Consider the following 27,288-nt stretch of genomic DNA (forward strand, 5'->3'; position numbering starts at 1 on the left):
CAAGGTTATTGTTCAATCTTTTACTGTGATTATTCTATACATTTTCAACTTGAGATCCTTGTAAGAATGTGAGTTAGAGTTCTGCCCTCAGTGTTTCTTCTCTCAGTAGCAACAGTAGAAATGTGAAGTGCAGTTAAATTAACATACATCACCACACAAATTTTCACATTTATTTTTGATTTTTTAAAAAGTAATTTATTTTCTTTTCGTGTGTGTGTGTGTGCACGCGAGCGCGCGTGCACGCGCGCCCTGTGTGAGCACAGAGTCCACAGAAGCCAGAAGAGGATGCTCTGGAACTGGAATTAAGGTGTTTGTAATCCATTTTGATGTGAGTATAGGTAGCCACAATCAGGTCCTCTGGAAGAGCAGCAAATGCTCTTAACCACTGAGTTATTTCTCCAGTCCATGTTTTAGGTATTTTTAATATATTTTTATTTTTGTATACATTAGATAGGTTTCCAACTATACTGAAGGCCAGCGGAACAACTATTAGATGATTGGACATTCCAGCCAGGCATGGTGGTGAATGGCTTTAATCCCAGCACTCAAGAAGCAGAGGCAGGTGGATCTTTGAGTTTGAGGCCAACCTGATCTACAGAGTGAGTTCTAGGACAGCTATGATTGTTATACAGAGAAACCCTGTTTCAAGGAAACCAAACCAATAGACCAACCAAACAACAGATTACTAGCCTTTTCATCAGGAGACAGCTATGGTTTGACTAGCTGGACCACAGCCTGTAAGTCATTCTAATAAAACTATGTATGTATAATATATATATACATTATACATAGGGGATTATAATTCTACCATTTCTGCTCCTTTAGAGGACCCTGGTATAGATTGTGGTACCAGGAGTAGTTCTAGAGCAACAGAAGTACAAGGATGAATTTTTAAAGTATCTGGAACAGGCTTTCTAATTTGGTGACACTCACAGTTATTGAAGCCTCTCCTAGAAGTATGGAGAGCACTAAAATCCCACAATGTGACCTATTTAACAAACTTACCGAGACAAATGCATTTGATTATCCTGAGTTTCACATATGATTATTCACCTATTGTGAGAAGCAAGGAATTTAGTGACTCTATACATAAAACGTTTGACACTTTGTGAAAAAAAAAAAAGGGAAATAATGGTGCTGGTTGGTTGCTTCTAGCATCTCTGGATAAATTGACAAGGGAAAAGAATGGGTTCCATAATGTCTGAAATAGACCCTGCTGTGGGAAGAAAGTGGAGAGAAAGGCAGTGGTGGGGGACAGGAGAGAGAGGAAGGCAGTGGTGGGTTGGAGATCAGCAGGTCCAAGGAAGTGGCTGGACCTAAAGGAAGTCTGCAGCACTGAGGCCCTTCAGCTGAGGAACAACTTTAGAACGTGACACAGGAAAAAGCAATGAAGTGCCATCAGAAGAGCCCAAGGATCCCAAAGCACCTTGATCCTCATCAGCCCATCCCTGTTGAACCAGAGCTGATCATGGCAGGCCTGCTCCTGGAGTCCCCAACCTGGGGACCCTCAGACAGCACTTCCTTGAACTTCAAAGATGCTGACACAGATTGGGCTTTTGTATGCAATTGTCACATGATGGCCTATAACAGTCAGGATGCTCTAAAGGAACATAATCGATAGAATGAGTATATATACATACATACATATATATATATACATACATATATGCGTACATATATATACACACACATTAGATTTATTAGAGTGGATTTATTAGAGTGGTGTACAGGCTGTGGTCTTGGTAGTCCAACAATGTCTGTCTCCTGTCAGAAAGGCCAAAAACCCAGTAGTTGTTTAGTCCATGAGACTGAATGTCTCCTGAGTCCCAACTTGGTGCTGAAGTCCCAAGGAATTCTGAGACAGCTGCTAGTCTTCAGTCTCATCTACATTGAAATTCCCAAAACATCCTTTAGGATATCTTTTGGTATTATCATGTCCTGTGGTTAAAATCGATGGGAAACTACAATAATTCAATCTAGGCAGGATGACAAAGTGCCTGGACTCTTCTGCTGACTCCAAGAACAAAAGCATATCCAAAAACAAAGATATGTGCTTAGTGGCATCTGGGCATCTTATTCATGTCCCACATTGACTCCCAGTTCCCAGATGAGAAACTTGAAAGTGTGATAGATTAAAAACTCTGCAATAGTTCCTTATCTCATTGCTATGGCAATGACTAAGAAAGGCTTCTTGAAGGAGGGTTTTGTCTTGGTTCACAGTTTCCAGGAAATTCAGTCCCTTATTGTGATGAAGGTATGATCCTGGGCAGGCAACTCTGTCTGCTGTGTTGACGTGAGTATGAAGCAGCTGGTCATACTTTGGCAGTTAATCTGAAAGCAGAGCAGAGGCCTGAAACGCTTGCTCCCAGTGACCTACTTCCGCCAGCCAGGCCCCGTTTCTTACATGTCCACAGGCTCCCAGAGCATCACTACCAGATGGGGATTAACATTTGGAAGCATGAGCCTACAAGAGACATTTCAGATCTGACTCGCAGGCAGTCACCATCAGGACAGGTAGGATTGTTATCACATGGGCAACGTAAGCATGTTTGCCAAGTGAAATATATGACAATGACCCCACTCTGACTGTCCTTTACCAAGGGTGCCCCCACTCTCTTCCTTCCTTCCTTTCTGTCAAAGCTTGCAGTCCCTCATCCATTGTCTGCAGTTTCTTTTCCTTGGGGTGGGCAGCCTCTCTCTGACCTCCTCAGATCCTCCAGTCTTCCTGGAGTGAAACCAGATCCTTTGTTGCCTCATTCCCAGCCGGGGAGGACTGATGTCTTTTCACCATTTATGAAAAAAATGTAAATGGCGACAAAAGCTATTTTTATAATGTTTTTATCTATTCTGTGGCTGACATCAATAACACATAACAGTTCCATTGACATTGTATCACATCCAATGGGCCCAGTGACCTGATTCAATGTCAGGAGAAGAGTCTCGTACATCATCTCTGTGGCTGAATTTTAGCAGATCCATTATGGATTCCCCCACCCCAGCAGGGCTCCAGAACCAATGCTAAGTCCATTTCAAAGTTTGCTTTCTTCCCAATCTTCCATTCTCTCCTCTCTGACCATGGAGGAGATCAGGCTTTCCCCCGGGCATTTAAATCACCCAGCCCTTAGACCCTTGGGACAGGTCTGTGCACATGGGACTGAGTGTGTCCTATAGTAGAAACTCAAGTTATGAGTGTGTAGAAAAGTTTGAAATGGGGAAGGATAGAATGAGGCACTTGGCTCAGTAGTACTTGGTAAATGTTCCTCACTGGAGGGAAGGGCCTGTCTCACAGCACTGACAATGGCCCACCAGGGACAGACAACCTGGCAGTAGCTAGTCTTGTTGGAATTGGGGTCAGGACAAAAAAAATAGAAGATGTTAGGAGACTTTGCCCAATGAAGAGTGAGGGTGGGCAATCTCTCTGCACTTAGATGTTGTTCCAGGATCTGCAAGCTGGGTACCACATGTGGAAGAAGAGAAGGGCCACACAAGGCTACACACACCACCAACCGGGCCCACTTCATCTTCTCAGCTATGCACAATAGGAATAAACATCAACTTTGCAGCTTTATGTGGGTTTAAGGGACCCTTTGCTAATATTGCAATATATCTGTCATTTGTCTCACTAGTAAGCCTGTTTAGTAGTCAAAACTGTAGAAAATTGAATATACACTTACTGTATGAAAATGATATGCTTGGTTAGTGATAGTTTAGAAAAAATAAGTACATCTATCATAGAAGAGCAGGTTGTCAGGTCTTTATATGTAAGAAAAATATTGAACACAAATGTGATAAATGTTGGGCCCCGTTTACAAAAGTCGCTGGGCACAGTCGGCTTACAGTAAGTTCCTTTAAGCAAAAAGAAAAGAGAGAGGGAACGAGGGACAGTAGGAAGAAGAAAACAAGAGCAAAGGAAGTGGGAATTGAGAAAGGGGGGAGAAGAAAGTATAGATAGGTGGGTAGATGACCAAGATGGTCGGAAGGAAGCCCCAAGTGTTAACCTTTGCTGTGACTCTGTCATGTCCAACCACGAATGGCTCTCTCCATTGGTTGGAATGAGTCTGCGGGTAAAGGGATTGCCACACCAAGGATAGGAAGCTGGGTTTGTGTCCCGATACTGCACAAAAAGTGGAACGCACTGTTGAACATCTGTAATCCCAGTACCTCTATGGCCAGATACTCCCCTTTTGAGAAAACTGCCTTTGCTTCAGAAATAAGGGAGGGCCTCTGCCGAAGATGAATCCTTTATTATGTGAAAAGGAAATTTATAAACAAGATTAGATCTATCCCAGCCACCAGGGCAAGCAGCTGAGAGGGATCCCATCATGGCCTTGAGTAGAGAATTAGATAGTTAAAGCCAAGCAGCTTGAACTAGTGATAACACAGGATTCCAACAATAGACCCATAAAAATAAAAATAATAAAAGACCCAGGTGGGAAGGAAATTTTAAAAATAATACTGAGTGCTCCAGGTGGGGAACTGGGACCCTTGGTGTGTATGGCCATGGAAGGTCAGAGCCTGGGGGTGCATGGCTGTGAAAGGTCAGAGTCTAGGGGTACATGGGTGTGGAAGGGCAGAGCCTGGGGGTGCATGAGTGTGGAAGGGCAGAGCCTAGGGGTGTATGGGTGTGGAAGGGCAGAATCTGGGGATACATGAGTGTAGAAGAGTAGAACCTGGGGTTGCATGAGTGTGGAAGGCCAGAGCCTAGGGGTGCATGGGTGTGGAAGGTCAGAGCCTGAGGATACACGTATGTAGAAGGGAAGAGCCTGGGGGTGCTTGGGTGTGGAAGGGCAAAGCCTAGGAGTGCATGAGTGTGGAAGGTCAGAGCCTGGAGTGCTTGGGTGTGGAAGAGCAGAGCCTAGGGGTGCATAGGTGTGAAATGTCAGAGCCTAGGGGTGCATGGTATGGAAGGTCAGAGCCTGGGGGTGCATGGTGTGGAAGGTCAGAACCTAGGGGTACATGGTGTGGAAGGTTAGAACCTGGGGATGCATGAGTGTGGAAAGTTAAAACCTGGAGTGCTTGGGTGTGGAAAGACAGATCCCAGGGGTATATGGGTGTGGAAGGTCAGAGCCTGGAGCTGTGTGGGTGTGGAAGGGCAGAGCCTGTTAGAGCAACAAGCTTACTGTGTTGGTCCTGGGACTGACTGGAGGTCACCTGAGAAAACGTCTGTCAGTTCTAAGGTCAGGCAGACTGTGAATATGGTAGAAGTCACTCTGAGGAAAGATGGAATGTAGTGGGCCTTGAGCACCGAGCTAGGAATGACTTCAATGTCAAATGTGTCTGCCCAAGTTTATTTGGAGCACAGTAAAAAAGCACTTGAGGAGAGTGATCATGGAGATAAGGCTGAGAAGCTTGTGGGGCAGCGTTGTGGCTGAGGATAAGGCTGGGAAAGTTGTGGGGCAGTATTGTGGCTGGGGATAAGGCTGGGAAGGTTTGTGGAACAGTATTTGGCTTGTGGGGCAGGAACTGAGATCAGGTTCAAACTAGGATTTAATGAATAAGGAGCATGAGGGTTTCTAAGATTGGTAGAAGGAAGGCCGAAGTAACCTTCAAAGAATCAGCCATGGCAGAGCAGGGATGGGTGGCAGGGAAATGGAAATCCAGCTTTGAGCTGACCCTTCCGCATGCACAGAGGACCTCCTCAGCCATGGCCGTGGCCCTTGTGTGGACAGGTCCCTAGAACAAGGGGGAGTTCAGAAGAGTACAGATGCCAGGGCATGGGACAGGGCTGGAGGAACACAGGCAGCCAAGGACAGCAGGAAGGGATTCCACCAGACTCCCCAAGCTTTGCAGAAAGAAGAGGAACTCTGAGCACAAGCCATTCATGTTTAGATGATGAATGGCTGTTTGTTCATTTGTTTTCCCAGAACCTACTCCCTCTACCAGTGCAATTTTGTTCCTAACCATAAGCAAGAAGAGCCTCAGTCTTGCCTTCCCAAGACAGCTGTAGTGCTTCCCATAGGATAGCGGGATATGGCTAGAAGAGGTCCAGGCCTTCTCCGGACCACAGCAGCCCTGTGGGCTCCCTGCCAAATGGCTCCAAGCCCACTCCTCCAGATCTCCGCTGACCTCTTTCTTGGATCCAACCTCCCAAGTGCAGACCACACAGCCTGGCTTGGAGTCATGGCCAAGGGTCTGCAGTTTGCAAGCAGAGTGGACAGAGTTTGGACATGCAGCCTGGTGTCCATATGTGTGAGGAAAATGCAGTGGGTTGCATAGGGGAAAAGAGAATGAGTCAGGAGCTGTGAGAAGCTGGCCTGGCATAGTCTCCATGTGTGGCCAAAGCACCGGGGTCTTTGGGGAATTCTAAACCTAAGTCTAACTTTCCAGACTGTCCTGAATCTGTTCTTTTCAAAATAGGAGAATATTGCCTGTTTTATGTAGTAGCTTCTAAATTGACTGTTGCATTAGAAATAGCTATGTCTATATGCTGGGCCTGTGGCAGTAACCTTGGAAGAATGTCTTCTCCCTGATCAAGTGCAGTTCTTGGAGCAACATGGAATCCAGACACACTGTCTTCCTCCCACAGAAGCAGTAAAGACCCCTGAGCCCACATCTGCAAGCGTATTCTTTCCTTTCTAATGTCAACATTCAGGTTGTGTGGCCTCAAGACAAGCAATTGTATTCTTTCTTCTTAAACTTCAGAGCTGATGGAAGGATGTTGGCTGGAATCATTGCAAGTGAAGCTCATGATAGCAGGACTGGATGGTTTAACCTTGCCCTCCAGACACTCTGATCCATCATTCTGGAAACTTCCTGGGTGCCTCTTCTGTCTGTAATTTGGCCAGCACGTCTCTTCTTTTTATCATCAGAAAACCGGTGTCTGTTTGAGATACATCTAGAGATACATCCAACTCTGATGCTCAAGAGTCCAAGCTGCAGATGCTTTGGAAGCTGCTCAGTTTTCTCCAAATGACAGGTTCATGTGTGTCAGTGGGTGTTTGCTCAGCTACTGAGGCCTAAACCATAAGAGCCAGTGGACAGAAGAATGAAGGGGACATGAGGCATTGGGCCCAGGGGAAGCAGATGTTCCTGGACTTCTAAATTGGGCCCTTGAGGATAAGGCTCTGGACTTGGTCTTCATACCAAAAGTAACTCTATACTCTACAATGCTTAATGAATCCAGGATGTCCCTAGGCAGTTCAGCTTCTAGGCAAGAAGATTACAACTCAGAGAAATTGCTTTTGAGTCCATTGTGTTGCTATGAGCCAAAGGCCTGACATGAACAACTTAAAGGAGGAAGTATTTATTTTAGCTCATGCTATCAGAGTGTTCTTTCCATGGCTGTCTAGTTCCCAGGTAGGCTGCAGAACATCATGGCAGCAATTATAGTAGGGAGGAGAGAGAGAGAGAGAGAGAGAGAGAGAGAGAGAGAGAGAGAGAGAGAGAGGTGGTTTAAATGAGAATGTCCCTCACGGGCTCAGATATGTGAACACTTGGTCCTCAGTTGGTGGTTTGGGTAAGTTTAGGCGGTGCGGCCTTGCTGAAGGATGTATGCCACTGAACATAGGCTTTGAGGGTTTATGACCTTGCCCACTTCCCCTTTGCTCCTTTTGCTTTACTAGTGTGATTAAGGATGAGAACCCTCAGCTTCCTGCTCTGGCCAATATGGCAGCCACTTGCTGCCATGTTGCCTTGTCATGATGTACTCTTAGCTCTCTGGAACCAAAAGCTAGAACTAAATTCTTCCTTCCTGTGGTGATATATTATTTTTTCCCAAAATATATCTTGCACTCTAATAAACTTATCTGGGGTCAGAGAACAGAACAGCCACAATATTAAACATAGAGGTTAGGCAGTGATAGCACACGCCTTTAATCCTAGCATTCCAGAGGCAGAGATCCACCTGGATCTCTGTGAGTTTAAATCCACACTGGAAAGAACCAGACATGGTGACTCATGCCTTTAATCCCAGGAAGTGATGGCAGAAAGCAGAAAGGTTTATAAGGCATGAGGACCAGGAACTAGAGCTGGTTAAGCTTTTAGGGTTTTGAGCAGCACAGTTCAGCTGAGAGGCCTCCAGTCTGAGGAAACAGGATCAGCTGAGGAATTGGCAAGGTGAGGTTAGCTGTGGCTTGTTCTGCTCCTCTGGTCTTCCAGCTTTAACCCCAATACCTGGCTCCAGGTTTGTTTTTATTAATAAGATCTGTTAAGATTCCTGTTACAGCTTCCTTAGGTTCCTGTGCCTATGATGTTTTTCACAGCAATGGGAGACTAACACACACACACACACACACACACACACACACACACACACACACACACACACTTTGTGGGGGGAGGGGGCCTGAAAGTAAGGGGCTGTAGATAATATATCCCCAAGGATGACCTCTTGTGACCTACTTCTTTGGGCTTTGCCCTACCTTAGAAAATTTCCACAAGTTCATGAACTAGGGCCACAGTCTTAGAATCAATTATTCAATACATGGGACTGTAGGACCTTGAAAACCCAAACCATGTCAATGCTTCCATTTATTTTAACCTTGCAAGCTCAGATTGGTGGTAATAAAATGTCCTGAAGCTCTCTGAACTGACATCTACCCTTAAAGAGCTCAATAACCATTCACTGTTTACCAGGCCTGCCTAAAATCTATCCCCCTTTTTGTTTTCCATAAATAGTTTTTAGGTGCCAAAGAACTGGCTCAGAGGTGGAGAGCACTTGTTGCTCTGGAAGAGGACCAGAGTTCAGCTCTAAGCACACATCTTAAAACTGTCTCTAACTCTAGCTCCAGAGGATCTGATGCCCTCTTCTGGCCACCCCAGGTGCACACACACACACACACACACACACACACACACACACACACACACTTTAATAATAAACCTTAGAAAAAAGAGCATTTATATGACAACATCCTAGAGTCTAATATTTATAAAACACACTTTTAGAATTCTAAAAAAAAAAGAGAGAGACATCTTATTTCTCAGAATCCACAGAACACAAAAAGCTTTCCCCCTTAGCTCTTTCCCTAGCCTACTGCAACCACAGGATGGTGCAAGGTTGGCTCAGTTGAATTCTGTTTGGCCAGGGCTAGAGTTGTATCTGAAATACCCTCCAAGCTGAGGGTAGACTGAGCTTTCAGAGGAGAGACATGGAACTGGATTGCAAAGTTGTGATGCTCCAATCATTCTCCCAGCTGCTCTGCCTCAAAAGGTTCTGGCAATGGGTAAGGGTGGAGACGATAGGGTCTTTGTGAGTTTGCTCGCTCATTTACTGGCCCCCTTTGCAGATGATGGAAGGTGCCAGACGGTACAAAGTAAGATGTGTGGTGCTGCAGGCAGTAACTGATGTGGTGTAGTTATTGTACATTAAAATAGATGGAGTCTGGATATGGAAGCAGAGCAGACCCTAGCTGAGAAGGGAGACATCACCTCACACAGCCTGGGCGTGTGCCTGGAAGCAGATGCCAGTCTCAGAATGTGGCACTTGAGCCAAAGAGTATAAATAAACACCTCACTGCAGGGAGTAAGGAGTCTTGCAGAGGCAGAGGAGGAGAGATGTAAACCAGAAACTTCAATCCCAGGAACCTTCTTCCAGTGGCAAGTAATGTGATTATCTTTATGAAACCAAGCTAAAGTCATGCCATTTTTTTTCAGAGAGGTTGGTGTGGGTGGGATGTGAAGGGGATGGGACAAAGGGAGAGAACCAAACATTCTAAGACTTGACTGAACATCTTGTGGCAATTGGGGTCAAAGAGAGATAGGACGAAGAAAGCACAAAATGACAGGTTGTTCTTGTCAGGAGACTCTGGAAGTGGATGAAGCCAAGATCTTGGAGGCTTCAAAAACTTACAATGTACAGCTACAATCTGCATGAGTTTAATGGAGATGGGGACACGGAGGTCTGTTGAGACGGTCCAGCTTCAATGGAGTCAATTGGACTGGGCAAAAGAGAGGTGGCCTCCTGTGCTCTCTCTGGACTTGGGGAAAAACAGAGAAAGGCCACGCTGAGAGAGCAGGTGCAGGCATGAAAAGGAAGCAGGGAAAGCACTATGGGTGACATAAAGCTAAGGGCTGGGAAGATGCCTCAGTGGAGAGAGTGTACTGACTGCTCTTGCTCAGGACTAACTCTCAGCACTGACTTTGTGCAGTTTACAGCTTCCTGTAACTCCAGCTCCAAAGGATTCAGAAGAATGCACCTGTCCTCATGTGCACTCATAGGTGCATCATACCCCTCCTCATGCATGTAATTATAAGAAAACAAATCTTGAAAATAAGTAACATTTCCCGGGCCTTTAATCCTAGAACTGCAGAGGCAGGTGGGCTTCTTAGTCTGAAATCAATTTGAAATCTACTGAGAAATCCAAGACAACCAAGGTTACAAAAGAAACCATGTCTCAAGAAACCAAATAAAATAAAATAAACAAAAGTTATACTAAGCTAAGCAAGCATCCTGGCCCTTTATTAGGCAGGTATCAAATTCCAGTTTGGATTCTGGTTTGAACTTGCTTGGCTGTCTCTTGACTGGAACACCTCTGCCAATGGCAAGACAGAATAAAGTAGGCTTAACATTTCTGTAAAGGCTCTGAGGCTGACTGTCTAGCCCACCAGAAGGCCGTCTTCATTCAGGTCAATACTGAGCTTCCTGACCCCTCTCCTGAGTGGCAAAACACAGCTGCTACCTCAGAGATGCACCTAACAAGTCCATGGTCCTGCTGTGGCCAAGACCATGCTGATGTCTGTGGCCCATGTTACCATTAATGGCCATTTGAATGTCTGTAATCTATGCAGCCACCTGAAGCCATGTTCATGTCTGTGGTTTGTGCTTCCACCAGGGCTCATGTCCATATGAGTGGCTTGTGCAGCTACCTGAGGCTATGCTGATGGCTGTGGTCCATGTTGCTGCCAAAGGCCATGGTCCTACTGTAGCCAGGAGCTGTGCTGATGTTCGTTCATGTTACCACTAAACGCCATTCAGATGTCTCTGGGCCAGGCTGCCACCTGGGACCATATTGAAGTCCATGGCCCATGTTGCCCAGAGTCTGGGTTGATATCCTTGGCCTACACTGCTCCCGAGGGCTATGATGGTGTCTGTGGCCTGTGCTGCAGCAGAGGGCAGTGCTGTATGTTGATGTCTATGGCCATCAGAGACCATGCTAAGGTTCATGGCACATACTGAAGCCACAGACTATATGCAAGTCCACAATCTGTGCTCCTGCTGACTGTAAAGGACAGGAAGTTTCTTTCGCAGTGATGTTGGAGATCACAGACTCACAGTTGAGAAAGAAGGACATGAAAGGCTTCTGTGACAACTCCTACCCCTATCCCGTCCCCACCACCACCCCTGAAAAAGTAACAGCCTGGACAGAAACCATTGAAGAGAACTCTTAACACTGTGACAACAATGCTGAAGTGCAGTTTTGCAGAATTGAGGACTTCTAGCTGGGATGCAGCGTCCTTTACGGGGCTGGTTACATTGTGTTTGATCACACTCCAGTGAGTATATGGACAACACAAATTGGACTTGGGGGATTTTTGTTTTTGTTTTCTTCTTCCCCTCCTCCTCCACCTCCTTCCCCCTCCTCCTTCTGCTTCTCCTCCTCCTCTTCCTCCTCTTCCTCCTCTTCTTCCTTTTCTTTTGGAACAGAAGGTCACAAGATTGGGGGCTGGACCTGGGATGACTTGGAAATGAGTGTGATTGTGTGCATGCCGTGAAATCCCCAAATAATCAATAAAAAAATTACACTGTATAAAAAAAGAGGGAACTGAAAGACCCCCGAAGGCAGTCTTCCCTCTGGAGAGACCCTCGCCCAGAGATCACACCGAGACCACAAGTCAGATGCAAACAGCAAGAGGCTTTATTCAGGAACACGGGTACCCGGGGCAACACAGTCCCTCCAGAAGTTCAAGAGACTGGCGCGCCCACGGGCTGGAGTGGAGGGTTTTTATAGGGTCTGGCAGCAGGAGCACGAGGAGCTCGGTTTACAGGGTTCTGATTGGACGATTCAAATGAGGCCAGGTTCAAACTCAGGACAGCTCGTGGGTTCTGATTGGACGATTCAAATGAGGCCAGGTTCAAACTCAGGACAGCTCGTGGGTTCTCCCCGAGCTCGACACGCCTGCTGTCTGGCTCCAAGTTGTTTTTCTGACCTTTAGTACCCTTTTCTGGGGCCAGGTGGCCGACCGCAGACACCCTGAACTTTCCTGTACTTTTCAGGCTTAGCTCAAAATGGTGTTAGGCTAAGCAAGTTTGCTGGGGTCTTTCATTCCCCCATTTTCTTATTTCAGGGAATGGAATCCTCCATTCATGGGGAAGAATGGGGATGTGGCTCCATTTCCACCTGGTTGAGTCGTTGGTATTGTTGGGTCAATACCAAGGTCTGAACAATAGAAACACGTTCCCTGATAAATTGGACAAGTCTGTTTAGGATACAGGGCCCGAGCGTCAGAAGGAGCAATAAAATCAGAAGGGGTCCCATAAGGGTGGAGATGAGGGTGGTGAGCCAGGGGGACCTTCCGAACCATCCTTCAAACCATCCCTGCTGTCCTTCAAAGAGTTTTTGTCTTTGTTCTAATCTCTTTCTTAATTTAGCCATGCTATCCCTTACCACCCCAGTATGATCCGCATAGAAGCAACATTCTTCTCTAAGGGCAGCACATAACCCCCCCCCCCCTGCAGGAAGAGGAGGTCTAATCCCCTCCGGTTCTGCAGAACTACCTCAGACAGGGAGGTGAGTGATTTTTCCAAGGCACTCACGGATTCCTCCAGTGCCTGGATATCGGTATGCATGGCAGCCTGGAGGTGTCTGAACTGGTTGGTTTCCATGAGGGCAGTGGTACCTGTGCCTATTCCGGCGGCGACTCCTCCCATAGTTAACCCACCTAGTATCAGGGCCAGGGTTAGCGAGACTGGCTCTCTTTTTCTGCGGGGGACCCCTGTTTCATACCGGGCATAGATATCTTCAGGTGTACGGTAGATTATCTTGGGGTACAGTTCTATGAGCACACAATAATCGGCCGTGTTGGTTAGTATTGAGGGGGAGATGCATGGTGTAAGTCCAGTGCTACAGGCCCAGTAAGTCCCGTTGGGAGCCACGAGATAGTGGGGTCCTGGAACAAGTGCCCGGGAGCGATTACGCAGGTGTTGGTGGGTGTAGGGTACTGTCCCCAGACATAGTCCTTGTCCTGACACCTCGGAGATTGTGAGCTTATGCTGAGGTGTTGAGGCACATCCTGACGGGGGCGAAGAAGAATTGGTGAAGCTTCCGACTACGGCCACCCCCTCATAGTAGGGAGGTGTGGAGACTAGGCATAACCAGCACTCCTGAGTCCGATTTGGGTTGGTAACATTGAGGGCTGAGTAAGCACCCTCTATAAGATTCAATAGCCGGTCTCCCGTACCGGGCCTGGGTGGCTGGAGGGTGACTGGGATTATAGTAGCATTCGGAGCCGTGCTTGGGCGAATGGCCGAATTGGGTCGGGGGGTAGCCCTCGGGGGTGCCGGAGCGGGTAGAGAGGGGCGCTTTTGGTCAGAGAGAACCTGGTTGGGACCTATAGAGGCGGAGGGCTCCGTGATTTTAAGCTTAATCGTAAATACGACTCCCTGGTCCCGTCCTATCATGTAGAGCCTAAATCCCCACGTTTTACCTTTAATCCAGTCTTGTGTTATCTCTCTTCCCTTCTGAGTAAAAGATATATTCAGGGGGTTACAGGTGAAATTTACACAGGGCCCCCCCCCCTGCCAGTAAGTGTTATCTCTTCCTAACGTGACAGTTCCCCAACAATGTCCTTGGGTAAGGGGACGCCATGAGTGGCTTTCTCCTTGGGTAGTCCTCTTTACCCTAATTAGGTCCCAAGTGGATGAAGGCTTCCAATAGGTATTACCAGTTGTTTCACATCCCCATGCTTTACAGAAGTAACTTTCATAACCCCCACATTGTCTAATCATCTTTCTGTCCCTACCATCCTGGGGGCAGACGTAGAAGGATAGTTGTGACAGGGCTGCCCTGGTTTCAGGGTGACTGCATCCGTATCTCTCGTCACTACATTTGCAAGTTCCCTTACCATCCTGACAGACGTCTGGTGCTCTGGGGTTCATGGGGTCAGTGGTAGGGATGTCCCAGTCCTCTGACCCTGCTGCTAGTTGGCAGAGATCTGGGTGCAAGTTAGGCCACCATGTAAAGGGGGTGTGAAGGGCGGTCGTTTGCCAGACCGTCTCCCCAGGTTGTGAGATGACCTGCCAAGTGAGCCTCTTAACTAGGTGCGGGCTCTCTGCCGCCCTAGTCCCCTGGGGGTAAGCGGAGATCAAGAGGAGGGGGAGGAAGAGGAGCTGCGGGCCAACCTTATTTTTAGGGGGTTTCGTGTGCGGCGCACTGTCCATGTTGACTTTCTGGATCCTGCTGGGTCGGGTTCCCTGGCAGCCTTCACATGAGAGGCGTGGATCCATGCAGCAATCCCGTCGACCTTGAGTGCAGTGGGGGTGGTCAGCAAGACAGTGTAGGGCCCCTTCCACCGTGGTTCCAGATTCTTGGTCTGGTGTCGTCGGACCCAAACGGAGTCCCCGATCTGGAAGGGGTGGGGCACCACCGGCTTGTCTAGCTGCTCCTGATAAGCTTTGGCCAGGGGCTTCCAGATCTCCCTCTGCACCAGTTGGAGGGCTTGAAGATGTGCCTCTAAAGTAGGGGTGGTGGCAAAAGATGAAATATCAGGATGGAGAAAGCTTACAACAGGAGGTGGGGCCCCGTACATGATCTCAAAAGGGGTTAGGCCATATGGGCCAGGAGTGTTTCGGGCTCGGTAGAGAGCCAAGGGAAGTAGGAGCACCCAATCTCTAGTGCCAGTTGCAAGCGTTAATTTGGTTAAAGTCTCCTTGATTGTTCTATTAGCTCGTTCTACCTGTCCTGAGCTTTGGGGCGGTATGCACAATGAAGTTTCCAATCAACCCCCAATAGTTTGGCCACCTTCTGACTTACCTGGGAGACGAAGGCAGGCCCGTTATCTGACCCCAATATTTGAGGCATCCCATACCTGGGGAAGATTTCTTCCAACAGTTTCTTTGTTACCACGTTAGCCGTCTCATTCTTGGTTGGAAATGCCTCAATCCATCCGGAAAAAGTGTCCACGAAGACCAGGAGGTACCGGTACCCGTAGAGTCCAGGTTTTATTTCTGTAAAGTCTATTTCCCAATGAACACCAGGACGATGGCCTCTTTGGCGGACCCCCTTGTTCAGATGAACCTTCCCTGCATTGACTTGAGCACAGGCTGGGCAGGTAGAAGTTACCTGCTGGAGTACCTGATCCTGGTTCAGCAGCACTGCCCCGGTGTTTTCTCTGTCTAATAGGGTCTTCATCTTGTTTTTGCTCAAATGGGTCAATGCATGGAGGAATCTCAGCATATATCGGGTATGGGTGGTTGGCATGACCATCCGGTCCCCTAGTATATATGCCTGTCTTCCTTGTTCCCAGTCTGCCCCATTTTCTTTGCTAGCTCATGGTCTTCTGGGCTATAGGGCACGGGGTCTCTCTCAGGCTGTGGTTCTTGTATAGCCATTAACTGGCTGTTTCCTGCTGGCTGGGAAGCCACTGTTGGAGCAGTCAGATCTGCCAGCCGATTCCCTCTGGCTGCCGCCGAGTCATCCTTTTGATGCCCCCGGCAGTGGACAATACTGAGTTGGAGCGGGAGGAACAGGGCCTTTAGGAGGTCTAGGATCTCTTTTTTGTTCTTGATTTCCTTACCCGCGGACGTCAGCAGGCCTCTTCGTCTGTAGATTTCCCCGTGGACATGCGCAGTGGCGAAGGCATATCTGCTGTCAGTATAAACTGTGAGCTTCTTACCTTCTGCCATCCGGAGAGCTTGGGTGAGCGCAATCAGTTCTGCGCGCTGGGCCGATGTCCCGGGCGGGAGCGACGATGCCCATACCACTTCCGATTCGGTGGTTATAGCTGCCCCGGCTCTGCGTTCCCCCTCTTCCAGGAAACTGCTCCCATCTGTGTACCAGACAGCGTCTGGGTCCTTAAGCGGCTGATCTGTCAGATCGGGGCGGGTGCCATGTGCTTCGGCTAGAATCTGGAGACAGTCATGCTCCTCGGAGGGGCTAGGCAGTGGCAGCAAGGTAGCAGGGTTAAGGGAAACTACCGGCCCAAAATTTACCCTGTCTGAGTCCAGTAATAAAGCCTGATAGTAAGTCATTCTGGCGTTAGAAAGCCATCTGTCCGGTGGTTGTCGGACCAAGGCCTCCACTGCATGGGAGGCCAGCACAGTCAACGGCTGTCCCAGAGTCAGTTTTCCGGCATCTTTGAGTAATACGGCAATGGCTGCCACCATGCGGAGGCATGGAGGCCATCCTGTAGCCACCGGGTCCAATTTCTTGGACAAATACGCTACAGGTCTCCTCCAAGGTCCCAATCTTTGCACCAGTACCCCTTTAGCAAGGCCTGAGTTCTCATCCACAAACAGCTCAAAGGGCTTGGTCAGATCTGGCAGACCCAGAGCCGGGGCCTCAAGTAAGGCTTTCTTGATCTGTTGGAACGCTTTCTGATGCTTCTCCTCCCATTGGAACATGGTCCCTGGTTTAGTGAGGGGGTATAATGGGGCTGCCAGTTCGGCAAAGCCAGGAATCCAAAGGCGGCAGTACCCAGCCGTACCCAGGAACTCTCGAACTTGGCGGGGGTTCCGAGGAGGGGGGATGGAGATTATCGTCTCCTTCCTTGCTTCTGTTAACCATCTTTGCCCCCCACTCAGGGTGTAGCCTAGGTAGGTGACCTTGTCTCGGCATATTTGGGCCTTTTTGGCTGAGGCTCTATATCCCTTCTGCCCAAGTCTGGCCAGTAAGGCTCGAGTGCCCTCCATGCACTCGGTTCGACTCCTGGCCGCCAGGAGTAGATCATCCACATACTGGAGCAGAGTCAGGGTTGGGTGTTCGACCCGGAATCCGGCCAGATCTGCATGTAGGGCCTCATCAAAGAGGGTTGGGCTATTTTTGAAACCCTGCGGGAGCCTGGTCCAGGTTAATTGTCCCGAGAGCCCTTTTTCTGGGTCCCTCCATTCGAAAGCGAATAGCAATTGACTTTGAGGGTGCAGTTTTAAACAAAAGAAGGCATCCTTCAGGTCTAGCACAGTGTACCAGACGTGGGTCGGTGGGAGGGTGCTCAGAAGGTTATAGGGGTTAGGCACCGTGGGGTGTATGTCCTCCACCCGCTTATTGACCTCTCTCAAGTCCTGGACCGGCCTGTAGTCTCCTGTCCCCGGTTTCTTAACAGGCAAGAGAGGGGTGTTCCAAGGTGACTGGCAGGGCTTTAACACCCCTTGGTCCAGGAGTCTCCGAATATGGGGCTTAATCCCCTCATGAGCTTCCCGTGACATTGGGTACTGTCTGATTGAAACGGGGGTCGCGGAGGCCTTTAGTGAGATCATCAGCGGCGGCTGATCGCGTGCCAGCCCAAGCCCCCAGTCTCTGCCCAGGCCTGAGGAAACTCTCTCAGCCAGTTCTGTAGCTCTTCAGGTGATTTCTCCGGGGTTCTGCCTCAAACAAACGGTATTCTTCCTCTAAGCTGAGGGCAAGGATTTGTAGGGGGTCTCCTTTAGGACCCGTGACCCTTGGTCCCTCCTCATCAAAGTAGATTTGTGCCTTCAATTTGGTTAATAAGTCCCGTCCCAACAGCGGATGGGGGCATTCAGGTATATGCAGGAAGGAGTGAGTTACTTGCCCTGATGCCAGTTGGACCTTTCTCTCGGTAGTCCAGTAATACCTCTTGTTTCCAGTTGCCCCCTGCACCAGTGCAGAATGCCGGCTAAGAGGCACTCCGGCATGGGTTAGGACTGAATGTTCAGCACCAGTATCAACCAGGAAGGTCACGGGCTGCCCCCCGATCTTGAGGGTTATCCTAGGCTCAGGGGGGGGCTCCTGGCCTCGACTCCCCTAGTCCTCTAGACTAAGGAGGTCCACAGTTTTGGGCTTGGGTCGGCGGGGTCCTTGTAGCTTCTTGGGCAGTCTCGGGCCCAATGTCCCTTCTCCTTACAGTAAGCGCATTGATCCTTATCAAGGGGTGGCCTCCTTCGCTCTCCCGACCTATCTCCCTCTCTCCGCTGTCCCTTAGACACAACGGCGGCCAAAACCTTTTTCATTTCCCTATGCTGTTTCTTGTCCCTTTCCTCTTGTTTCTGCCATCTCCTTTCCTCACGCTCTTCAGGAGTTTCTCTCTTATTGTACACTTTCTCTGCTTCCTTCAATAAGTCTGGCAAACCTAGCGCCTGTAAACCTTCCAACCGCTGCAATTTGGCTCGGATATCTGAGCTAGACTGGTAAATAAATGATAAGATGACACCTGGTGCTTGCCCTGGGTCTTCTGGATCATACGGAGTGTACATCCTATAAGCCTCCTTCAGCCTCTCTAAAAATGCAGCGGGTGATTCCTCCTTTCCCTGCATCACATTCCTTACCTGAGCCAAATTGGTAGGCCTTCTGGCGGCCGCTCGGAGACCCGCTAAGAGCAACTGGCGATAGAGACGTAGATGCTCCCTACCTTCAGGTGTATTGAAGTCCCAGTCTGGGCGGGTCAAGGGAAAAGCTGCCTCGATGATATTTGGGAGTTGGGTTGGCCTCCCGTCATCGCCCGGAACCTGCTTCCGGGCCTCCAGGAAAACTCTGCTTTTCCTCTACGGTTAAGAGGGTCTGCAGGAGCTGCTGACAGTCGTCCCAAGTCAGCCTGTGAGTCACTAGGATGGACTCAATTAGGCCGGTCAGGGCAACAGGATCCCTGGAGAAAGGGGGATTATGTTGTTTCCAATTATAAAGGTCTGAGGCAGAAAAGGGCCAATATTGTAACTGATGATTGGGTCCTTCCCGAAGCGGGAAGGCTCTGGACTCAGTGGGGGGGCCGGCTCGGCGGCCCCTGAGGCGGCCTGCGATGGGGGACTGGACTGTTTCTTTTTCTTCCTCCGAGTCTCCAGCGAGCGGGGTCATCACAAGAGGGGCGGCCGCCGGGGAGGTCACAGCTGGCGTCGCGACTGGGGTCACCGCGGGCACAGCCGCCGGAGTCGCGGCCGGCGCCGCGGCGGGGGCCGCCGCGAGCACAGCCGCCGGGGCGACGGGGGCCGCCGCGAGCACAGCCGCCGGGGTCGCGGCCGGCGCCGCGGCGGGGGCCGCCGCGAGCACAGCCGCCGGGGTCGCGGCCGGCGCCGCGGCAGGGGCCGCCGCGAGCACAGCCGCCGGGGCGGTGGGGGCCGCCGCGAGCACAGCCGCCGGGGTCGCGAGCACAGCCGGGGTCGTGGGTGACGCTGGGGGGGTCGGCTGGTAGGGCGGCGGTTCATTTACCAGCATGTCTACGAGGGGAGAGTTAGGGTCAGGGGGAAGGACAGGGGGCTTGGAAGGCTCCCTGTGGGGAAGGACTGGGTAGAGGGAAGAAAGGGGGTTAGGAGGCGCTGAAGGCTGGGGAGTAAGAGGGGGTTGTGGGAGGAAGGGCTTGACCCAGGGGAATGGGTTTTCAACCAGGGATCTCCAAATGGTGATGTAGGGAACCTGGTCTGGATGCCCATGGGGGCTAGGGGCAAACACCTTCCTCTCAACCTGGGAAATGAGAGAGAGATTAAATGCCCCCTCCCGTGGCCATCCTACATTCATCATGACCCATTCAGCCTTACAGAGGGTCATCCATTTATTTTTCTTGATGACTACACCTTCATTTCTCCCCCGGCCCTTGACGTCCGACCAATGGTTAGTAGTTAGGCTCAAGGGGGTAACGATAGTCTGTCCCATATTAATTCCTGGATGGAGAAGGATTAGACAAAGAACACAAAACAACCCGACAACACAAACAAGAAACAATTTCGCTGCGCGGCTCCGGCGTAAAACCGAGAGCAAAAACTCAGATGGGGACACGGAGTGCTTAAATTCTCCATCCCCTACCAGCACCACATATTCTTCTGATTCGGGGATGGCCCCGAAAAACCGTGCCCAGAGGGACTTCAGACCGTGCCCCAGAGGGGACTTCAGACCGTGCCCCAGAGGGGACTTCAGACCGTGCCCCAGAGGGGACTTCAGACCGTGCCCCAGAGGGGACTTCCCGTGCCCCAGAGGGGACTTCAGAGACCCGTGGAACGTCTTCCAGGGTTGCAGTGGCGAAGTCCGAGCTCGTCAGCTCCTTCAGCCCCACTGACTCCAGACCGATTCAGGCGCGCAAACAGACAACATTCAACATTCAGACAAACCGACAACACTCAGACAGGACAGAGATGACATACACCAAGGCCGGCCGGCTTACCTCCTGACAGTGGGTCGGTGGTCCCGAGGCGGAGGGGTCTCCGATCCCGGACGAGCCCCCAAATGAAAGACCCCCGAAGGCAGTCTTCCCTCTGGAGAGACCCTCGCCCAGAGATCACACCGAGACCACAAGTCAGATGCAAACAGCAAGAGGCTTTATTCAGGAACACGGGTACCCGGGGCAACACAGTCCCTCCAGAAGTTCGAGAGACTGGCGCGCCCTGGGTTGGAGTGGAGGGTTTTTATAGGGTCTGGCAGCAGGAGCACGAGGAGCTCGGTTTACAGGGTTCTGATTGGACGATTCAAATGAGGCCAGGTTCAAACTCAGGACAGCTCGTGGGTTCTGATTGGACGATTCAAATGAGGCCAGGTTCAAACTCAGGACAGCTCGTGGGTTCTCCCCGAGCTCGACACGCCTGCTGTCTGGCTCCAAGTTGTTTTTCTGACCTTTAGTACCCTTTTCTGGGGCCAGGTGGCCGACCGCAGACACCCTGAACTTTCCTGTACTTTTCAGGCTTAGCTCAAAATGGTGTTAGGCTAAGCAAGTTTGCTGGGGTCTTTCAGAACCAAGAATTAAGCTTGGGTCAACATTAATGTTGCCAGACTCTCAGGGTGAGATGATAATGGATTAGGTATGTGTGCTCATGTTTCACTGACTGAGTGAGACGTGGTTTTCCCACAGACCACTGCTTAGAGGGTTCTGCCATGTTTGACTTCAGGAGAAATGAAGGATGGTGAGGCAATGGGTCTGTGGACTATACCATGAATGGCTTTCGGTTCAATACAGATTCTCATAGGAGACACTGACTGCTCTGTAGCATGTGTATAGAATGTACACGCACATGCCTGAGCATCTATATGGCCACACCCTCTCCAAACAAAAAACACAAGTGTGGAAGAAAGGAAATAAGGCCAGCAGAAATTAATGTGATCAGCTGGAAAGAATTTATCCCAGTGGCAGTCTGTTTAGAAATATAAAGAGAAACAAGAAAAAAAAAACAATAATGATATTGTCTGACTTTCATCTTTGACAGATCAATAGAAGAAAAAATGAGAAAATGTGAATATGATGTTTTATCTCACACAGAAAACAGCTTCTTAACATCCCTGTAAAATTTATTATAGGTTGATTTATGTGAGTCAACAAAAAATACCAACAAAACTCATAAAATACCCAGAAATATATCTTCTGTACCTAACAAAAACACAAAGTAATAATGACAAATATTTTTTTAAAAAAACCCAATAACTATTAGTAAGCTAAGCAACACTCAGTATCTGTCAAACAGAAATTCATATTTTAATTGTTTATTTATATAAAAATATCATGTAAAGCCATTAAACCTCAGAAACAGTTTCTCTGACTGAAAAGTTTACAATATTACATATTTCATAGTATAACCAAATTTTAATAAGTTCGGTATTAACCCAAGGGCTTAGATGTATAATTACAGAAAAGCGCCCAGTGATGAAAATAGAGCCCAGTGATGGTCGGTGGACATAGTCTGTCAGCTCAGCACTTGGGAGGCTGAAGCAGAGACAAAGGGTTTAAGGCTAACCTGGGCTATAAAGTGAAACATTGTTTCAAAAACAACAAAACTCAAGGCTATTCTTGTTGTTGTTGTTATTGTTATTATTACTTACCAGACACTTGTGATCCTAGACTAAGCTTTTCCCCCGAAGGTTTTCGTGATGGTTTTGCCCCAGCTGTCCCTGGAGTGGTGATATGAGGAGACCAAAGGGCAGAGATAGCGACTGGATTAACTAGGTCTGAAATTTGTACCCTGCTAAGGTTAAGGCAGTTGCTTCCCCCAAGCAAAGAAGTCTTCAGCCCTGATTGTAAATAAGACATTAATGAGAGCATCAAAGACAACATTGAGATTGCATAAAAATGAGCAGCTCACACCTTTTTTTTCAAAGTTAACTTTGTTTTAGCTTAAAAACCTGATAAATGTTTTCAATTAACAGTTACAGAAAAAGAAAATTATATTGCAAATTCATGCAAAATCTTCCTTCAAAAAAAAATCACTTGCCTAATTGCACAAATCAATTCTTCAGATTGAGAAATCGGCTCCAAAATAGAATGTACAAATGTTTTCTAAATTGTTGCATAGGTAAAGTGCAGTCCTCTGGGTGGTCTGCCCTGCATTCTGTTTCATGGGGATAAAATGAAGTAAGGGTCATTGAATCCCAGGGTTGGGGGACCCCATCTTGCTACACAAAGAACTCAGCCTGGGACAGTGCAGGGGACAACTGAGCATTAAGGAGGCACCCTCATATTTAGTGTTCCTCCTCTCATGAATGAGTAAGAAACCCTTTCATCAGGGAGAGTTTGGGCATGTTAGCCCTGGAGAGATCAGGATCTGCTGCTGAAGAGATGAATCAGGAGTTAAGAACACTATTGCTCTTGCAGAGGACCCCGGTTTGGTTCCCAGCATCTATGTGATGGTTCATAATTATCTGTAACTCCAATTCCAGAGGTTATGGAAACCCTCTTGTGTTCTCTGACTGCACCAGGCATGCAGGTGGTACACAGACAGACATGCAGGCAGAACATTGATATAAATAAAATAAATCTAACAAAAGAGCTCTCAAGCAGTGATTAGTAGACATGTGAATACTGTGTTATACCAGAGTCCAAGTTCATGGCTGTCCTTGCCTTTATCATCATCATCTTCTTCATCATCATCACTTATATCACATCTGGGTAGATCTTGATGTAAGATTGTAAGGCCTGGATGTTAAACTGGCCTGACTCTGGTGGCCATTTGACTTTGGTAGATTGTATCTCCGCTTTGGACCCCATATTACATATTTGTTGTTGAGTTGGTGAGTTTAGTCCGACTTCTTCTCAGCATTACAGACTTTATATGATTGCTATACTCTTACAGTCCATAACTCTTTCAAGTCATTGAGGGCAAAGATGGGGCATGCCTGCTGTCCCAGCCCTGGAGAGGCACATGGTCTTGCATATTGAGAACCTATGTCAAAAGACAAAACCAAAGAGCATGCCAATCAATAATCAATCAATCAGAGAAAACACAAGCACACAAACACCCTGCCTGGTTGACTGGTTAATGTGGGTTAACTTTGTTGGTAGAGAGTGTGTGAAAAGGACAGGGAAAGAGAGAAAGGCAGTGGTATGCATGTCTGCTCAGAGACTCAGGTTTTCTCCACCTTGCCTCATCTAGAAGGCAGGTGAAGAGCCTGAGGGCTTGAGCATCACAGCTTGTCAAGTGGATGAGAATTACTGATTATGTGTTTTAAGCTCTGTAGCCCTGTGTTTCCCCTTATAGAACTATAAACTGCCTCTTTATGTTTTATTCCAAAACCTTGGCTGTGCCTTGATGGTGGGGTGTCACATTTGTTGGTTTTAGGCAGTGTTGCCCACAAAAGTACATCACTAACACATTGCATTCATTACCAACCTATGAGTCCTTGAATAGTTCCCATTCTTCTTTCATAGAGCTAAAGAAACTTGTAGCAGTGAAGTCACAGACCTCTCAACAAAGTGGAGATGCCTCAAGAAGTTCAAGAGAAGGGAAAAGGAGAGAAATATCTAAGAACAACCCTGTCTGGAAAACATGCTGCTATGAATGTCTCCTGATCTTGATGCAGGGTCCAGAACTGAATTGTAGCAATGCATGGAGAAAGTCATATCCATGATCCTATTTTTCTATACCAATGCATCTGTAAGATTCATTGAGCCATATGCTGAGCAAAGATTTTCTGTGCTAACCACTGCTCCCAATGAATCAGCCCCTTGAAGTTCATTAACATGCCATGTACAGAAACCAGCTGAAAATCCATCACAAAGCTTCATGTAAGACATTAAATTTTCAAATTACGAGAGAAGAATGTAAGAGAAATACTTCAAAGTGTATTCATAGGTAAGGGCTTTCTGAACAGGACTCTGATAGCCTAGGAAATAAGGGTAAGGGTGGCTCAGTTCTCAAAGAAGACTGCATCAAATTGAGATATTTCTGGATTAGGAGTGGTAGTTCATGCTTATGATGTCAGCATTTGGGGGGTGGGGATAAAAGGATCAGGAGGATTTGAGACCATCATTGGCTACATGAGTCTGAGACTAGTCTGGACTACATGAAACCCTGTTTCAAAAAGTCTCTTTTTTTTAAGTTTCTACAAAACAAAAGAAATAATCAACAAAACAAGGAGAGAGCCTGCAGAATAAAAGAAATCAGCCAAATGCCCATCTAATGGAGAACTGACACACAGGGCATATAATTCAAAAGAATTAAACAATGAAAAGGGATTAATCCAGTTCATGATTGACTGTTGATATTAACATATAGTTTGCAAATGAAGATGTACAAATGGCCAGTATGACCATGAAAAAAATATGTTCAACCCCCTCAGTCATCAAGGATGTAAATGAGAATGCAGAGTCTATGGAGAGTCCATCTCACCCAGTGAGAATGAAGACATTAAATGCCGGAGAGGCTGAGAGAAGACAATTCTATAGATGATTTTTTATTCACTGCTGGTGGTGAAAGCAAATCAGCTATTAAGGAAATCAGTATGAAGCCTCCTCCCCTAATTAAAATTAAATCTTCTATATGATCCAGCCATACCACTTCTGGGTATACATCCAAAAGAATCTGTTAGCTCTCTGTAGAGACACATGCACAGTCCTGTTTATTGTGTCTCTGTTCATTCACAAGAACTAAAATGTAAAATCACTCTTATCAACAGAAAATGTGGAATAAATGTTCAATGATGTGTTATTCATTCATTCATTCACAAACAGGTTTTACTCAACCACTAAGAAAAATGAGATCTCTTTCCCTTGACCCTTGCCCTTCCTTACCCCACCTCACATCCGGTTTGCTCATGTAGATCTCATCCATTTCTCTGTTGTTGGGCGATCCCTGTGTCTTTCTTAGGGTCCTGTTTTCTAGGACCCTGGAGTTGTGAGTAGTAGCAGTCATCCTTTGTTTTACATCTAGTATCCTCCTATGAGTGAGTACATACCATGTTTGTCTTTCTGAGTCTGGGTTACCTCACTCAGGATGATTTTTTCTAGATCCATCCATTTGCCTGCAAAACTCATGATGTCATTGTTTTTCTCTGCTGAGTAGTACTCCATTGTGTATATGTATCACATTTTATTCATTCTTCAGTTGAAGGGCATCTAGGTTGTTTGCAGGTTCTGGCTATTACAAATAATGCTGCTATGAACATAGCTAAGCATGTGCCCTTGTGGTATGATTGAGCATCCCTTGGGTATATGCCCAAGAGAACTGAGAGGAGCAGAGATCCCAGCTGGATCAAGAACAGAGAGAGAGAGAAAAAGGAAAAAGAGACCATGATAAATGAAGACCCCATGGGAATAGGAAGAAGCAAAGTGCTAGAGAGGTCCCCAGAAATCCACAAAGATACCTCCAAAACAGACTACTGGCAATGGTCGAGAGAAAGCCCGAACTGACCTACTCTGGTGATAGGATGGCCAAACATCCTAACTGTCATGCTAGAAATCTCATCCAATGACTGATGGAAGTGGATGCAAAGATCCACGGCCAGGCCTCAGGTGGACCTCCAGGAATCCAATCGGTGAGAAAGAGGAGGGATTGAATGAGCGAGAATTGTTGAGACCAAGATTGGAAAAAGTACAGGGACAAATAGCCAAACTAATGGAAACAGATGAACTATGAACCAATAGCTGAGGAGCCCCCAATTGGATCAGGCCCTCTGGATAAGCGATAGAGTTGATTAGCTTGAACTGTTTTGGAGGCATCCAGGCAGTGGGACTGGGACCTGTCCTTAGTGCATGAGCTGGCTGTTTGGGACCTAGGGCCTATGCAGGGTCACTTTGATCAGCCTGGGAGGAGGGGACTGGACCTGCCTGGACTGAATCTACCAGGTTGAGCTGAATCCCCAGGGGAGTCCTTGCCCTGGAGGAAATGGGAATGGGGGGTGGGCTGGGGGGGACGGGAGGAGGGAGGACAGGGGAATCTGTGGCTGATATGTAAAATTAAATCAAATTATAAAATAAAAAAAAGAAAAATGAGATCATATTGCTTTTTGGAAAAGAGATGAAATAGGACATAAAATGAAACATGTCAGTCCCACAAAAATTAAGTGTTGGATGTTTTCTCTAACACATGAAAGCAAGGGAGAAAATAAAACATGAAAATAAAAGGGACACTACTAAGGATGAGAGGAGAGGGCTAGAGCAAAGAGATGATGGATGTGACTCAGGTATCACATGCACCTATGGGATGCCATAACAGAACAGTTAAAACACATGGAAACATTCAGGGCTGAAAATGATAACCTAGTTTTACATTTCCTGGTCTATAGGTCAGCTGGATAGTCTAGAGATCTGGTGTAAAGACTGACAAAGCTTGACAGCCGTCATTCATGCTTCCCTGGTCTGTGTTGGTGTCTGCTTTTCCAGTTCCATGGGGCCTTTTAGCCTCTGTCAGGTGACTCCAGTCTGGCCACATGGAAACAGGGTTCCAGAGAGAATAAACCTAGAACTGTTACAACACCATTTCCACAGCCATCTTTTGGCTAAAATGAATCACAGAGCCAGGCAAAGAGGGGCTTCTGAGTCACATTTCAGGGTTTGTGAATGTGAGTAGGAGAAGGGGAGCTAATTCTGAATGCCAAGCCTCTATTCACAGTCCTTCCCAATCTAAAACAGTGTACACACACACACACACACACACACACACACACACACACACACACACACACATATTCCCTTTTCTGTGCCGAGAGTTTGACTAGTTTGAAGCTGTACAAGTCTTGTGCATGCTTTCATGGTCTCTGTGAGTTCATGTGTGCAGTTGCCCTGTTGTGTTTGGAAGACACCATTTCTTTGGAGTGTTCCACTACCTCTGGCTCTTACAATTGCCCCTCCTTCTTTTCTGCATATGTCCCTGAGTCTTGAGGGGAGGGGCCTGGTAAAGACATCTCATTTAGGGCTGAGTGCCCCAAAGTCTCTCATTCTCTGCACATGTGAGTCTCTGTGTTAATTACCATTTACTGCAAAAAGAAACTTCTCTGATGAGGGTTGAGTGATACACAGAGTGAAATATAAGGAAAATAGGATTATACACTTATGACT

At 47.7% G+C, this 27,288-nt stretch overlaps 1 protein-coding gene across 1 annotated transcript; it reads right to left on the reverse strand.

Moving 5' to 3' along the window:
* Window positions 1-13,914: 13,914 nt before the first annotated feature.
* On the reverse strand, window positions 13,915-19,691 carry LOC114698879. Its single transcript, XM_028877720.2, is given in 7 exon segments — window positions 13,915-14,852; window positions 14,855-15,361; window positions 15,364-17,385; window positions 17,388-17,454; window positions 17,457-17,914; window positions 17,917-18,584; window positions 18,586-19,691. Coding segments are annotated over 7 exon segments (5,439 nt in total). The 3' UTR covers window positions 13,915-14,241.
* Window positions 19,692-27,288: the final 7,597 nt, after the last annotated feature.

The sequence above is a fragment of the Peromyscus leucopus genome, chromosome 1 (assembly GCF_004664715.2).
Source record: "Peromyscus leucopus breed LL Stock chromosome 1, UCI_PerLeu_2.1, whole genome shotgun sequence".
Taxonomy (NCBI): Eukaryota; Metazoa; Chordata; class Mammalia; order Rodentia; family Cricetidae; genus Peromyscus; species Peromyscus leucopus.